This window comes from Polistes fuscatus, unplaced genomic scaffold, assembly GCF_010416935.1.
Source record: "Polistes fuscatus isolate 324 unplaced genomic scaffold, CU_Pfus_HIC Scaffold5, whole genome shotgun sequence".
Classification (NCBI taxonomy): Eukaryota; Metazoa; Arthropoda; class Insecta; order Hymenoptera; family Vespidae; genus Polistes; species Polistes fuscatus.
The window spans coordinates 7,082,078-7,099,325 of NW_025113129.1; the positions used below are offsets into that span (position 1 = coordinate 7,082,078).

General features: G+C 28.3%; 2 protein-coding genes across 4 annotated transcripts in view; both read right to left on the reverse strand.

Moving 5' to 3' along the window:
• Positions 1-6,196: 6,196 nt before the first annotated feature.
• LOC122522244 (phosphatidylinositol glycan anchor biosynthesis class U protein) lies at positions 6,197-8,057 on the reverse strand. The gene is made up of 4 exons (XM_043643134.1): positions 7,791-8,057; positions 7,432-7,634; positions 6,627-7,335; positions 6,197-6,553 (listed from the first exon to the last, which is right to left on the reverse strand). The coding sequence occupies exons 1-4, from the start codon at positions 7,918-7,920 to the stop codon at positions 6,300-6,302; spliced, it is 1,296 nt and encodes a 431-aa protein (XP_043499069.1). The 5' UTR covers positions 7,921-8,057; the 3' UTR covers positions 6,197-6,299.
• Positions 8,058-11,068: 3,011 nt separating this feature from the next.
• LOC122522245 overlaps positions 11,069-17,248 on the reverse strand; it is a 63,430-nt gene continuing 57,250 nt past the window's right edge. For all 3 annotated transcript variants that reach the window (XM_043643136.1, XM_043643135.1, XM_043643138.1), the window contains exon 13: positions 11,069-14,494. In XM_043643136.1, coding sequence (XP_043499071.1) covers positions 11,671-14,494 — 2,824 coding nt within the window. In that variant the 3' untranslated portion in view covers positions 11,069-11,670. The remainder of the gene's footprint in view (positions 14,495-17,248) is intronic.

Here is a 17,248-nt window from a genome sequence, read left to right on the forward strand (position 1 = left end):
TTAGAGACGATTTCTAAAACTTTCTAAATTTTGCTTGTCATTGATAGAATTTATTATTAATGATTTTAAAATTGATATACACGAAAAACATCACATTTATTTAATTACAATTAACGAATCAAATGGTGAAATATTATTTTTTATCAAATTTTTTTTTATTATTAATGACATCATTTTAAATAACTTAATGTTTATAATAAACGTTACGTTTTGATATATATAAAAATGTAGCATCTATTAATAATAAATAATGATGAATAATAAAATTAAATTTCATTTTTAATCTTTCGTCAGCGTAATTATAATTCAAACATTATATTATAAATTAATGCAATTATTTATAAAGATTAGGGGAATTTCTTAATTTCTAATATATGTTAATAAAAACAATTTTTTCGGTCAGACTTTAATTGAAAAGAAAAAAGAAAAGACCCGAAACTTATCAACCCCACTCACGTACTTTATCGAGACGAATAAGCTGATTCTTATCTATCAGTACTACAGTCCTTGAAAACAAAATCATTAATCAAAAATAATTAAATAAATAACAATAGATGGTTAACCTAATTAACATTGATAGAAACGTTTCTTTATAAAATAATCTAAACAAATGTCAAGATAAAATCTTTCAAACCTTCTAACGTTAGGTCGATACTAATTAAAACGATAATTCTTTCTTATTAGCAATGTGTACATATTATTGAAAAAATAAATTTAAAAAAGAATGATACATACACACTATAAGACACACAAAGTTGTTATTCGTAAAAATGTATATGACAAAAATAGATGTAATTAAATTGATATTTACTTTTTAATAATTCATTACGATATATACATACATACACATACATATATATATTATATAAAAGAAATTGATTTCAAGGACAAGTAACCAATTGATTTTCCGTATAAAATGTCTGTACACCCGAGAGAAAAATATAGTTAATGAAATGTTTACATACAATTATGATATAGGTAAATTAATCGTTTAAATCAATGTCCCGTGACTAGTCTTATGACTACTCTCTTGCGCAAACATATTTTGCTTTACAACACGTGTGATAACCGTTTCAAGGTGACAGCGTGGTTTTTTTTAAAACCAGTTCCTACCATAAGCCACTTACAAATATGGCAGACCTGGAAAACTTTTGCGAATAAAGCGTATGTTTGTATCATTTGTCTCTCTTTTTCACTGTTGTTTTTACGTCAGATTCTCCCTCACGTGATAATTTTCCATATAAAATTTTGTATAAGCACTTAAATGACAAAAAAAAAGAAATTGAATATACAGACAAATGTGTTAAGGTACATTAGTGTATTTAAGTTCTTATTCATTTGCATATTCACTTATTTCCGATCACATGTTCAACCCGTAATCATAAGAAAAAGAAAGTTTAAAAAATAATATTTTTTCATGGAAGTCTGTGGTGAAAGTGGGGGTAAACTTACGAAAGGGGAAATCACGAGTCAGTTATATAGCTTATTTGAAAAAATGTCAATCTAACAGTAGATTAAAAGCTAACTGGGATCTGCAATTTGTTATCGGATACGATGCTTCCTCGATGATCTTACTTTCCAAGATAAATATTTTATCTTTCATTAATATCGTATATACATAAATATATGTATATGTTGCGGTATATGTATACGATGCGGAGATATAAAAGGAAATTTATTTTTGAAACTGAAACATTTTTATTTCCACGAATTTGATTCATTATAAATGTAAGATAAATTGAGAAAGAGAGAAACTAATTCGAAAGAACATAATTTATGAATATAAATCTAAATATTATTGTACCCCAACGAAAGATTAATTTTATTGAATTTATATGAAAAAGATGAAAATAAAAATAACAATTTTATTACATCAATGAAAAGTTAATTTTATTTAGAGTATATAAAAAAGATAAAAGTAAAAATAAAGAATGTTATTGCACCGACGAAAGATTAATTTTATTAAATGTATGTAAAAAAAAAGAAAAGAAATAAATAAGTAAAATAATAGAAAAAATATAACGAAAGCTTAACAAATGTGCTTTTATGCGTAATCTTATCGCGTATATCATCGGGGCCTGCCCTAACGTACGCGCCTTAATAATCGGCTATTGACTGTAATTAATAATCCTTTATTTCTGTTTCACTATAGTATTGAGTATACGTTCACAAGCGTGTAATTGGTTGGAGGTGTAAGTGTTAAAGCGCGTGACTAGTCTCATGACCAGTCTGGACTCTTACTGGATTATGAAGGTTTTTATTTTGTATCATTGATACTTTCACACGCGCAGACACGCATACGCGCTCAAAGACAAATTTTGTATTCTTATCCATAAATTACGATTGATCGATCGATTGATCAATACCAAGATTTTGAGTAATCTCATAAACAAAATTCATACTTTTCATAATTCATTTTCAGACAAAATATTAACATCAGATTAACAATATTATTTCTAATTGTCATCCTCATTTTCTTCATGCTTTCAACGATCTTCCATCATTTTCATTCATCTAATTATCTAAACTGATTATTATTTTTGTCTATATTAACAAAAAAGTAAATTGTTGATCTTTTTACCTTCTTTTTTACGGTAATGATTTATCGTCATCATTTGCCTTTTTTATTTACTTGCTATGCATATACATATAAAGGGTAATTCTGCGGGACAGGTTACTGCTCATTTTTTAAATAAAAATAGAAACAATTGGTAGAGGAAAAAGTCATATGGCATTTATGTCCTAACTTCCTAAGACATTTTTTGTGTGAATACATCAATGCACTCGCTAGGAACAATTGCATTTTATTTTCTAATGCAACTTAATTTGTTTTTAACCAGTCAATCCAAGATAATCGAAATATAAATGCCTTACGAGATATTTGACATTCTAACGCGTTAAAAAGTAAGTACGCTAGCGAAAAGTATGCTAACGTAAAACAATATAGATACATTATGAAAATTACGTACAAGCTAACGTATCGTTAGATAATTATAGTTTATTAATCTTTTTCTTAACGTTATCTTTCAATTTCTCCTCTTGACGATATTAACAACGAATTTTTAATCTCTTATCGAATTATACTTAATTGCTATCTTTTCCGTGTGACTACAATTAATGCAATCGTGTAATTAAATACAGTGTAATCTTAAGTATCACAATTGCGAAGTATAACAAACAACAAAACAGATTACAGCAAAAGGATAATAGATTGATGATGACTATTTTTCCTTTTTTTTTTCTTTCATTATCTTTATTTCTTTCTACTTACATTGATATTATGGAGTTAAGATTTGCTAAAATCTATTAAATTAGTTTATTTCTTCTTCGAACAACCTATATTAGTTAGGCACACCTCCGTTTCGCACATAAGTAATTATTTTTTAAATTATACTTTCTTAATCACTTATGTATATGCAGTGCTTCATACCACTATACATATCTTTATTATGTATTAATAAATTATTATGTATTAATTTTAGTCAAATACAGTTAACCCCCTATAACACGATTAATTCGTATCACGTTATATAGAAATCTTGTTAGAATTATTATAAATTTGTATAAATTAAAGTTAGTAAAAAGCAGATTAATTTGTATCGTGCTATAAAAGCATTTACTGTAATATACTATATATCATCTATATCACGTAAATAACTATATTATGAATTAATCAAGTTAAACCAGTCTACACCTCATTTCATTGTATCACGTTTTATTAATTTTTATTTATTAATTTGTTTCTTTTTATTATTATCTTTAGATTGTGCATCAGGGTTGTATCAGATATAAATAGGATTAAAGATTTAATTTTTTTTCTTTATTTTATCAATTTACAATCTATCGTCCTTAATTCATTTTTAATATTTAACATTGCACTGTCATTCTATTGATTTTTTATATTTAGTATTAAGTAATGTATATCTTTCTTAATACTTTTAATTTGTTCAAGTAGATATATATATATATTTATTATTTTTTCTCAGGCATGGTTAATCCATCGGGACTAACTGCCAGATAACACAAAATCCCTTTATTTTCGATCTTTCGAAACGAAATATAAGCACAACCGTCTGGGGTTTGTCTAGATACGATTGGTTCCAATGGGCCAGCATTTGGTAAATCTTTACATTTATTACATAGAAAGTTACACATAGCTTCGGCCAATGAAGGTATATCGTTGTCGGGTGGTGGATCAAGAAAAATCCCATGTAAACGACCACCTCGTGTCATTATCTTCAACAATTGAATGTAATCGTTTCGATTTTGGATCTCGTCATTGCTGTCGTCTGGAATTCCGGCTAGTCGACGACTCCATTCGACGATTCTTACGCGATCTGTTCTTTTTTATTTATTTATTTTTATTTTTTTATTTTTGCAATATTGTACTAAATCATACATGTTAAAGTTAATGACAAAAATCAATTGCTTATTATTTTTTTGGTCAATTCGATTAACTCCGATAAAAGAAAAAGTAAGAAAAATTAATCAAAGTTGCTTCACTGTTTGAAATTTATTGAATTGGTCAATAAGTGTCGTTTTTTTTTATGGAAGTAGTATATAAATCCATTTATTATTATTTTGAGATATTTAAAGATTGACGTTTGAATTGATTTAAAAATATTGGTAAATGTAAATGAATTTGGGTTAAATGTTTTAAGATATAAACATATTATATTATATTATTCGATAACAATTAATACAATAATTAATACAAGTAACAGTTAAAATAAAGTTTATTTTAAAACTACAAATGGATTTATGCTACTTCCAAAAAGAAAACATTTATGCATTAACATTTTACAGTGAAGTTTTTTAAAGATGAATTCATAAGGATATTGTATTTTATTGGTTTTTGTTATTAACAATATATGAAAAAAATTATCCATGCTTAATATATTATTTTCTACTACATGTATCGTTTTCGGTACACGATGAAAATAAACTTTCTTAATACTTTCGCAACGGGAAAAACAGTTCTACATCATTTCAAGGTCTTCAATAGAATACAAGAAACGTAATCTTACAGTATTATGAAATTGACGCTTTTAAATTTATTCATAATGTATATATAAAAAAACTTAATATAGGAGCAAAAACGAGTTTTTCAAATTATATGCTAACTCTAGCAATAAAGTGGACCGTTTTCAATATAAATAAAAATAATATAAGCAGTGATGATTCAAATCTAGTCAATATATTAAGTTGTACATCTAAAAACGATCTACCGCAAAGAGACATTAATATGCGCCATTTAAAAAAAATAAAAATTTTAAGAATTTCAGGAGTTTAAATAAATTATATGTATCTGTAAAGTCATCATATTCATTTTATTCAACGAAATATTTTTTCTATACGTATTTGTAATATTTAATTTTTTTAAGCTTTAAACAACAAATTACTACATATACATAAACATTATATTGAGATTTTTCGTATATTCACGTACATACAAATAGGAGAATCTTACCGTACTCATGTTAGAAGGAACAAGAAAAATTATTGTATTTAGCTGAACGTTCTATCCGGCTATCGCCCGTCGCGAAAATGTTAATTATTTAATAATTATAATAATTATTATCAAATTTGTTGAGGTTACCGTGAGGTGAATTGAAGTACGCTACTCTTTGTGCGATTTCTCGTAATGCTTCTTTAAATTCTGTATTGTATACTTTTATCATGATTTAATTGATAATAATTAAAAATTAATTATATATTAACAAATATTTTAATATCTATTAGAAAAATTATCGTATAAAAATAATGAAATAAGTAAAATTTATAGAGAAAATAAAAACTGAAGATTATTGTTTAATTGTTGTAATATTAAAAAAAAAAAAGAAAAAATTATACATATTTAATAGTCACATTTCAAGTTTGTTATTATTGGTATAATTATTTTTTCTGTAATTTTTTTTTTTTTATCAACTTCTAATTTTTATTTTACCTTATAATTTTTATCCGACTATAGACACTTGGTAAATTAGTTTTACAATTTGTTGATTATAATACCTGGACATTTATCTCATTACAGAAATGTCTAAGAAAATAAAATGTAAAAATGAAAATATAAAAGAAATATAAATACAGCTGTGTTTTCGTTCTATGCGGAAAGTGAACAAATCAAAGTTAGATTCCATTCTTGCTCAAACCACCATTTACAGGAATAAATAAATTAAGCTGCAAATAATGCAGATTATTTTTATAATAATTTATTTATAAAACAATGCATTTTGGCAGTACTCAATATGTGATAAAGAATACTTATTTATATTATATAACATGTAATTAATTAAAAGTTACTCTAAAAGTAACTTCGCTTTACTTCCACTTATATCTTTGTTAATATTATTTCGTGACGCAAATTCATGTTTAACACTTGCAAAAAGAATGTCTGTTAAGAGGAATATTTGTGCAACAGCGAATGCCAAAGTAACTCCGAAGTAAAAGTTAGCATTAGCGGATCTGGCATAAATCCATTGATGCCATACTATTGGTGCAAAACCAGTACAAACCAATATGAAGCAACCGATTATGAATCCTTGTTGCATATCTGTAATGAAAGACCATAGGTTTATTCGAGTAAATAAGCATTTAAAAAAAATAGTGGAAGTTTAATAGCTTACGTTGAAAGAGATGCATCCAAAATGGCAACAAAGATACATAAAATCCAACATCCCCAACACAGGGATAGGACTTAAATATAGTCATTATGGCTAAATAAGAAAATGCCAATAGAACTGGCTCATGTCGCAATCTTAAAGCTAATGGTACTATGTACAATAAACTAACATTAATTTGGAATGAAGCTATGAAAAGTGATCTAAAATGTTCAAACATTTCTGTAAGGAAGTACCAATAAAGTCCAATATTTGGACGTAAATCTGGAACTAACAAAATAAATCCAAAAATATTCCAAAGGAAAGACCAACTGTTCATGATGTAATAACAAATACCGAGTAATAACGTGAACATAGATACAAACGTAATTATTAAAATGAAAATGGTAGATTTGATACTTTTCTTTGATTTATCCTTACATATATAAATAGCAATTGGTACTAACAGTGATATAGGATAAAGATTTTGCAATGTTAATAAAGCTATAGAAATACAACTCCAGAAAATGGAATGTCGTACCATAGCCACTAATGCTATCGAATTTAACAAATTACTAAATACTGTAGTCGTGAATCCTACACAATTTAATATTATATATGGGTTAAACAGATAGGCCATTAAGACATACAATGCGACATCATTTTCCATAGTAGAAGTATCGTTATCTTTTTCTTGCGATACCTCTTCTGTCTTATCTTCATCTTTCTTTGAACGCTGCAATAAAAGTGAATGATATAAATTGATTTCATTTCCAATTAATGAAACTATTTAAAAGTATAAAAATATTTTAAATTTGATATATACACTTACCCGACTATTAGCATAACTATTACCTACGTAAGCAAGGCACAGAGCTGTCATTAGATCAGTGACTACGAACAGGAGACATAATATATACCATGGGAAATGTCGTTGTATAATATCAAACACGTAAAGACAAATTGGAGTTTCATGGAATAAGTCACCAGAATAAGGGTCTATACCATTATTGTGTAGGTAAACTCCTTCGGTAACTACAAACATTGTTATAAGTGTTAAAAATAAAAAAGTAAAAAAAGACAAGGCATTTTTATAACTGTAAAACAATTGTTTGTAAATATTAATACATTTACAAAAAGTTTTTAAATTTAAAAAAAATAAAGGAATATAGAATATGAATTTAAATGAACCTCTTTTCCAAGAATTTAAAGCTGTTGACACTTCGACACGTTCGCTAATGACTTTTTGATATCCAGAATTCATCAATAAAAATCTGACGACAACCGCCAAAATAAAATTGGGTAACCATTTTGTCAACATTTTTTATAATTTATAGTTAATCATATCAGGGTTTTATACATCCTAACCCTCTTTGATTCTTAGATGCAATGGTTTAAATGGTCAAGTAAACAGTTCTCTATGTGAGAAGAGACATTCACGTTTAACCTGGCTTTACAATTGTTAGATTGTGCGCATGCGCACGAAATAGTGCGCTAAATTTAAAAATGTATAGACTAATTTCCAAAATTCAAATTTTCATAATTAAATAATATTATTGTCAATAAATTAATACTTACTTTTTTATATTTTAATTGTGCATATTTGAAATGCATTTAAATGTTACGAAGATAATTTGAGGTTAGTTTATACATACATGTATAAAAATATTTAAGTTAAATACATTCTTAGAATAAAGAATTTATTATTAACATAACTGTCACTTAAGAAATGTACACGTTGCTGACAAATGATTATTCATGTAATTGTCGTAGTCCTTATTTTGAATTGTATAATGTAATATTAGGTAGGAGCTATTTATCTTTGGTATTAAATGTACATATACAAGCAAGACAATTCTGCTAAACGCTTGTTACAATGACAACAATCATTATAATATTGTACAAATACAATGACGTGCTAAAAAGAGAATTATGAAATTTTTGTTTATAATGAAATGTATAATAATTAGTTTTGACGATCAAAAATCATCGATATTTGAAGATTTAGAGCTAAATTTGAATGATTTGAATTTTGTAAGAATTCAATAATTTTATCTTTTATTCTCTCTCTTTCTTTTTTTTTTAATAAATTCCAATTAAGATATATGGTTTTTCGACATACATACAATCAGTTATACTAAATACACGTGACGTAAATAATTAATTGGTAATTTTGAATTAAAAATACTATTCGTTTTTTTACACGCGCTTTAGCACGCGACATCGATAATTAACTTAATTTAATATGAAGTTAAGTTTAAACATTAAATTAATCCTCTTACACGGTTGCATTATGTATATTATAATTATTTACATTATTCAAATTTTCGCATTTAACAACTTAATAAATATAACGCACACATTAAAAGATTGTATTTAAATATATATATTTCAAAACCTGCTTTTCATCATTAAATCAAATAAATTCGAGCAAGTGTGATTGTCTTTCGTAAAAATAGCTGCATACAAAATGAATTTATTTTAATAAAACCAAGCGTAAGCGATGATTGTTATTATATATATATATTTATAATTATAATGGAAAATTTATATACGTATTTATATATTTATATCAAAATTAAGCTGCTTCTGCTGCAAGGATGCGTGAAAATTGTGATTTCGTAGGAACAGTATTTTGTTCGCGTTAACTAATAAATTAAGTAATATGGCGATTAATGTTTATAATAATAATAGCCGAAATTTATTAGAACAAAAAAGAAAAGGAAAAGAAATATTCTATACAAAAGATCAGACTTAAATCGTTTCTTGTCTAAAGTTAAATGCATAAATAAATATATTTATAATAATGTCCATTTAATAAAAATCTTAGCTAGCAAGGTGAATATTGCAATTAATCGCATATATGAAATGATAATAAACACGTTGCCCGATGTGATGTGATAATTATGGTTAAATTGCAGGTATACGGATGTGATTGTAACTTTTAAGTTACAACACGCATCAAGCACAAAGGTACATTGTACAAAATGTTGCTTATGTTTATGTTCATCTTATCAACATATATACATGAATCAGTCGAATAAATATATCTTTCATCGATACAATTATAAATCACGTTATACGTAATATTATTATTATTATTAAACCGAAAATATGATATTGATATTTTCGCTTTGACCCCTTTTTTTGTATTTTATTTTTTTTCTCTTTTGGCGACAAGGACAACGATACAGGCATGAGAAGATGAATAAACGAGCTACCTAATCGTAAAATATAATTTAAATCCTAGGCATGACCAATCAATTAATAAAAAAGCGACAACAACGTTTCGTAATCAGTCCTAAAATTATTTTTTTTTAAATGATCAAAAAGATCAAGTATGCACAAATTCGTATTATAAATAAAATATATTCCTAAATAGAAGCTTAAATATTATTCAGTTGAATTCTCTCGATTCATTTTGTTTTTACAATTCATTCATATATTTATTAAGACTTCGGTTCTTTTCTCTTTGGAAAAAGTGAATAAAAAAAAAAGCTGGAAGAAACATAAACGTTGTTTTGTTCAAATAGATCTGTCAAACATATACGTTTATTTATAATATTAGTTCTAAAAATATTACCGATTCTAGTATATGTATTGTACAAGTTCATTCGATACACATTTAATACATTATTATCATAGAAAATGATAGAATTTTGTTAGTTGTTTCTATTTAACTGTTGCATAACGATCTAGGACAGAGTAGTGTTTTTCTTTTAATCATAGTCCCTAGCGTTTTATCGACACCAAAAAGAAAAACCTAATCAATTAAGCAGTTGTTTGGTAATACACAACCTCGATTTGTCGAATGTGTTTTACACTTACTACTTTCCAAACCGTTGTAATCTGCAGTACAATTTACGTTTAATTAATTATTTCAAATTGATTATCGTTGAATCTTATTTGTTTTTTTTTTTTTTAAATAATATTCTTTGTTATACTTTGTTTTTATATTTGTTTAATTTATAATCAAATTAACGTCCTCCTGTTTTCGTGAATTATTTCAAATTGATCATTGATATATCATTTTTATTTTGTTTAGGGACTAATATTTTTCTTAATACACATATATCACAGAATTGAATAATTTCACATTTTGTAATAATTCGAATCATTTCGAATATATATTTTATCGTTATATTGTTGTTGTGTTTTGTTTAAATGCAGGAATTTTTGTAGAAGCGTCATCAACGCATCCCAGGAACGCAGAAAATATAGCTTACGTTATATCAACTTCCAAGAAACCGATTGTTTCCGTATTTTCTTTTATTTTTAATAATCAATTAATTAATTATCAATTTAATGAATCGTCTGCATTCGTACGAAAGAGTCATTGATATTGTTACTGCCTTAGAATAATTACTGACAATTATATATACACTCGAACTTTATGGCATAATAACTTCTACAAAAAATATTAGAATTTTTACGTAATCCTATTATTTACAACTTTAATATATATCATATTTTTATTTATTTATCTTCACTTCGGAAGACGCGCTCAAATCGAACGCCTTTCTCATGTTAAAATATACTTAACGCTTTTGTTCGTCGAGCATGTTATATCGTAAAGCCTCGGAACAAAATCATTTCTTGTACTCTTTTGCAATGTGCATTTTTATATACAAGGTGTCCCAAAAGAAGTCATGGATCATCGACCAAAAAGAAGCAATAAATGAGGGTAAGAGTGAAGTTTAGATCATTTCCAAAAAGTCATCCCATTGATTTCTCGAACGTTTTCAAGTTACACGCGTTTGTAAAAAATTATTTATATGTTTTAACGCGAATAAAGCAAAATCATTTTCTTCGACGATACAGATTATTGAATCTCTTTTAATTAGAATCCATGACTTTTGGGATATCCGGTACATGTACGTACGTATACATTGATCAGAAAAGATACAATCTTTCATAGTTATATCGCACGCGTATCGCTAAATCGTGTCAATGTTAATCGTTTGTTGATGGACTAGAATTTAACGTAACGAAGAAAAAAGTTAGTATTTTCGTCGTATAACCACGATATCGTTGAACGAAATAATATATATTATTATTATAATAAATGAAATTATTTTTTTATAGTGGTAACGTCGGACACTTTGCCAAGAGCTTTCTTATTGACATTTGCCAAAGCTCTGGTTGAATTAGCATGGGAAGTTTTATTAGTCTCAAATCTTTGTTGTAACGATGCTACGTTCGATTTGCTATTGGCAGCTTTTTGAACGGGATTGATCGTAGAATCTATTGTTGTTTTCGCATCACTCGTTTTCGATGGATTTTTATTCGAACTTGGCGATATTTTATTATTCAGTGTATTATCCCTAGTCGTGGATGAAGAAAAAGATTTTATAATGTTAACGTTACCCGACGGAGATTTTTTTTTCTCCGTTAAGCTGGCAGCCTTTGATACGATACTTAATGGTTTCATCGGCATTGCTGGCGCTTTTGTAGCTCTTGATAACGTTAATGATTTCTGTGTTTGCGTTTTAGGTACTACATTTAATTTATGATTATTACCTAATACATCCGGTGATTTCGTACTATTTTGATTCGAATTAGAACAACTCGAGACTAAATCAGGACTATTTAATTTATTGGAATCATCCTTATTGTTAGTACTAGAAGGCACACTTTTTACGGATGATCCATTAACACTTGTATTATTTGAATCTAATTTATCTATGCTATTATTCTGTTTATTAATATTGCCATTAGATTTATTTTGAATTGGCACCTGTCTCGCTTTAGTATTTTTATCTAAAGTATTTTTGATAGTAGTAGTTGTAATATTGTTACCACCATCGGGTGATTGTACAGGTGATTTCGTACTAATTTCGGAATTTTGTTTAGTTGTTGTTCTCATTGATGTGTAAGCTTTATTAGTAAGACTCGGTGGTGTCTTAGTTCTACTTAATTGCAATGGCTTACTCATTGCACTCTTTCCATCCTCTTTTTTATCATTTAGTCTGTTGTTTGTCGATAAGATCAAAGAAGACCGATCTGCGGTAATATTAACAAATGGCTTTTGAATCGTGCCTAGACCAAGTTCTTTCGACATTTCTTCATTGACGTTACTGTTACGAGAATTTCCTGGTAACAAAGGTGAAATCTCGCAAGTGTTTTTATCCTTCGAAGTATCTTTCGTTAAACGTTCCTTAACTGACTGTGGTACATTTAATGCACAAGGATTAAGATAACCAGAACTAGTCGTCGAACTTGAGGAATTAAATTTGCAACCGGATGCGGAATTGGAATAAACACTACCCGGTGATTTGTAGTGATTTGAATTCATGTAACCACCGAGGGAACTATTGGATCCTAAATTTTCGCTGGCCTTAGCAATTTCATCCTTTTCTTTTTTCTTTCGTGCCAACGTCGAAGTCGAGTATATAGAATCGAAATTTCTATTAGAAATTTCTGATACGATCTCTGATAAAAGGCCCATCGATTCCAAACCGCTGCCTCCACCGCCGCCGCCGCAACCGCCACCGCTACCACCACCACCGCCGTTACCGCTGCCGCTGGACAAATTTGGTGTAGCTTGAACACGTTTTGGTGATTTATATTCGTTGTCTGCATCCTTCTGTTGTACTTCGACGTTCTTCTTGGTCTTCTCTGGGATTGATTCTTCGATAACCGCATAAATATTATCGTTCGATGGCGATTCCTCCATTATCTTGGTCAAAGATGGCGCAGAAACTAAATTCATGCAATCGTCGTACACATCCTCGAGTTGTTTGGCTGGTTGAACTTGTTGTTGAGTTTTAACTGGTGGATTTTGATAACCAGGTAAGCCAGGTATCTTGATATCATTACTCGTCTCTTTTTCAGATGTAACAACGGCAGTAGGTGGCCCAGGAGGTGGCGAGGTTGGTCTGATACTCGCTGGAATGCTGGTTGGTCTTTTAACGGTTGGTGCAGCTTGACGCATAGAACCAAACGTATGTATCGCTGGTCTGGATGTTACTTTGGTGTCTCTCATCGATTGAGCTCGCATGACAACGTTCTTTTTTTCAGCTTCGAGGCTACTGAGTTCATTGACCGAGGCAACTGGAATCACCGGTGTTGGGATTTCAATCTCCTTTTGTGGTATAGGATTTGATATTTCCAGGTTCCTTAATATCTCTTTATCTATCATCTTATTAGCCTTAAGATGTTGATTCCTTGTCAAAGAATTCATATTTTTTTCATCCTTTTGAGAAGATTGAGAGTTTGATCTCGTAACACTTGAACTCGATCGTAACATAGATGCCAATCTATTCAGTGCACTACCTTTTTCTAGTTTTTTCTGTTCAGCTTCAACAACCAAATTTGTCAAGGGAGTACTATTGGGTCTCTGAGGTTTAGGTATAGCAAAGAGAACAGGTGGCGGGGGAGCAGTTCTCGTTGGTATATCAGGAGCTGGTCTAGTTGGTACTTTAGATGGTACCAATTCTACGGACGTACAAGTTGTTGTTGCTAAAACAGGACTACTTATTAATGGACGTGCCGTAGAACCTGGATTCATAGGTGGTAATTTTGGAGCTGCTGCAGTAGTATTATTATCTTCAAATGTTTGCGATGATTCAGCCAATGATTGATTTCGTATAGTATTTGTTTTTTGATTAGCCTTTAGATTCGTCTTTATTGCTACGGTAGGAACGCTAGGCAGTGGTGGTGCTGATATCGTTGGTTCAGATAATTTCGAATGATTCTGAATAGGCGTTATCGTGAACCCTTTAAATTGGCCAAAGAAGTTGTTGTTGTAACGCGCATCGACCTCTGTTTTAGGCAGAAGACTAGCACAGGCTGGATCCTGAGTTAGACTGCAGTCAATCGTTTCGATGTTACGTGGTATAGGGCTAGAACGGTCGATCGTTTTTATCGACATTCCATTGTGGCACCGATTGTTCCTGAAATTTTTAAGCAAATTTTTAAGCGTTTAGGAATATTGGGATAACAAGCGTAATAACCAGTGTATTCGTTTTCTTTTATTTAATTTTTGTTTTTATTAGATCGTCCCTTTTGTTCGATTTAGAAATAAATAGATCTTTTATATTTTTTAAATCCTTTTTGTATATATATAATAAGGGTAATTATTTTTTATATTTATTTATTTATTTATTTTAAAATGAATACTGCACAAATCATTTAAGATAAACTAGCAAGTGAAAAACTTATAACAAAAACTGTTTTATTCGTATAACATTTATTATGTATATTTTAAAATATATATAAACGAACGTCACGGACGAACACTATGCCATAAGAAAAAGCATGCATACCAGAATAAAAAAAAATAACAGTGTGCACAAGACGTCAAGAAGCAGCTCGTTCCTCGTAACAGAGAATTTTTTCGCATCGATTTTAAGAATTTTTGTTCTTTCTATTTAATCGCATGCGACAACTATACAAAATTATAATGCAGGAAAATGTTAGTAAAAGATTAGAGTGTTAGTAGCAAGCGGTGGAAGAAGGAAACCATTTTGTTTTTTTTGTTTTTCTAAATATTGTAGTCGTACAAATACGTCGGACGAAAAGTACGAAAATTTTATTAATTTTGTTGATCGTACATTAAACTACTTTCCATTAAATAACATTTTATCGATTATCGAAAGAGTACTTAAGGCACGAGTATAAGTTACATATCTCGACGATAATTAATTGATCATCGATTGATTTAGATTCTCTCCCTTTTTCTTTTCATCATTTGATCGATTATTTTAAAATAGACTTTTTTAGCTAAATGTTATAAGCTAGTCCTATGAAATATTATTTCATTATTTATTTTCGAAGGGAGATTAATAAAAACGTGATTTCATTTTGTCGCTAATATTTCAAAGGACTTTTATTTTAATCATTTGACTTGATCAACAAGAAATGTTGGAATTTTCAATATAACATATGTACTAGTGTGGTTTGTTTAGATATAAAATATCAAAATATTTTTAATAATGAAAGTTCCGTTCATGCAAAGGCCGACCGACCCATATACCATGCGACGATACTCATGTACGAGCGAATTTATATGGAACAATATTCCTACTAAAGGATGCCGTAACGAGAGGATTAAATTTAATTCTATTTAGATATAAGTCAATTTTTAAAAACAAATTTAGTATTTATATTCGAGGCATCGAATAAATTTCTATATTTAATAAAATAGTAAAAATGTTTTCATTTAAAAATAATACTCTAAGATATTAGATTTAATTTTATTGAAATATATTATGTTTTTATTCAAATATAAAATATTAGTTTTCCAAAATAATATTCAGCTTAATGACAAGTATCTAGATCCGTATTAAAAATTTTTATAATAAAATAAGCGTAGTATTATTTATTGAAATATAAATGACTGAAAATTCCGACATAATTTATTGATCAAGCCAATACGTGTGAAGGCTTTTAAACGCTATTTATCTTAAGGCTATTATTGATTTATCGTGATATGTTAAATCATCGTAATATGCAAAGCTACTGAGAGACAGAGAGAGATTCAAACATGCCCATGCGGTCACATAAATATTCACGCATGCTTCCTACGTAATAATCTCGCTAAATTTTTAATAATAACGCCACAAAATACTATACACTAAAAATTACGTTTAATCGATCGAGCGTAAAATTAAATTCGAATTAATTTTCTAAAATATTCCATACTTCCCTCCCCCCCTCAAATATAGATAAAAAATAATCTTTATTGATCGCAATGCGTCGTTATTAACAAATATAATTTTATAATTACGCAACTCAAAAAAATGAAGTTGATCCTATTACAGAAAAAAAAGAGATTACAATAAATTTTGCTTTGTTTTCACGAGAAAGAAAATACATTACACCTAAATTTCTCACAATAATTTTAGGAACGACAAACATTTTCGAAATAAATGAAAAAATACTTGTTACTTTAATACTGTTATTTATATATTAATTAATAGCAAAATAAACAATATTAATCTCATTAACTTTTCCATTGAAATTTCATTAAATTAATAAAATAAATAAAATTAATACGAGAAAAAATACAGATCGCATTTAAACAACAAAATTTCTGATTTAATTAAAAATAGAGTTTGATGAATTAAAAAATATGACGATATAAATGAAAACTATATGTCAGCCAATAATGTTCGATTATATTTGCTAAAATACTGTAATCAAATAAATCATTCGATGTAAATATTTAAATCTATCTCAGTTTGTGAATATAATTCGTAAGTACGTTTATATTATAGTATTTTATTATAACTATTAAAATATTATGATCATACGCACAATTAATTCAAATGAAATTAATTTAATATACATGGTGTCCTGTAACTGGTGGTACAAGCGATTCGGAGGTAATTCTACATGAAAAATTGATATAGTCGTCTATGTAAAATAAAATCAATTCATATAAGGATTTGTTTTGAAGAAAAATAAGCTCAAAAATTTCTCAAATACGCGTACATTTAAATTCGTTTCAGTTCGATGAATTTCATTATCTTACTTTTGAATATTTTGGAGAGTATTTTGGGCATGTTTTTAATTTCGAGAGTTGCAAGTACAATCAAATGCACGAGTACTTGACAAATTTTCAAACTTCTTTTTTTCTAAATCGAAGTCTTATAAAAAAAAGATTTGATTCTACATTTTCGGCTTAGTTTTTTTTATGTAAAATC

Excerpts from the sequence above, each read along its gene's own strand:
- LOC122522244 (XM_043643134.1), bottom strand. The coding sequence starts at position 7,920 with ATGTTGACAAAATGGTTACCCAATTTTATTTTGGCGGTTGTCGTCAGA. Across the intron at positions 7,635-7,790 it reads TTTAAATTCTTGGAAAAGAG|TTACCGAAGGAGTTTACCTA; the intron begins GTTCATTTAAAT and ends CAATGTTTGTAG. Across the intron at positions 6,554-6,626 it reads TTGGATGCATCTCTTTCAAC|ATATGCAACAAGGATTCATA; the intron begins GTAAGCTATTAA and ends CTTTCATTACAG.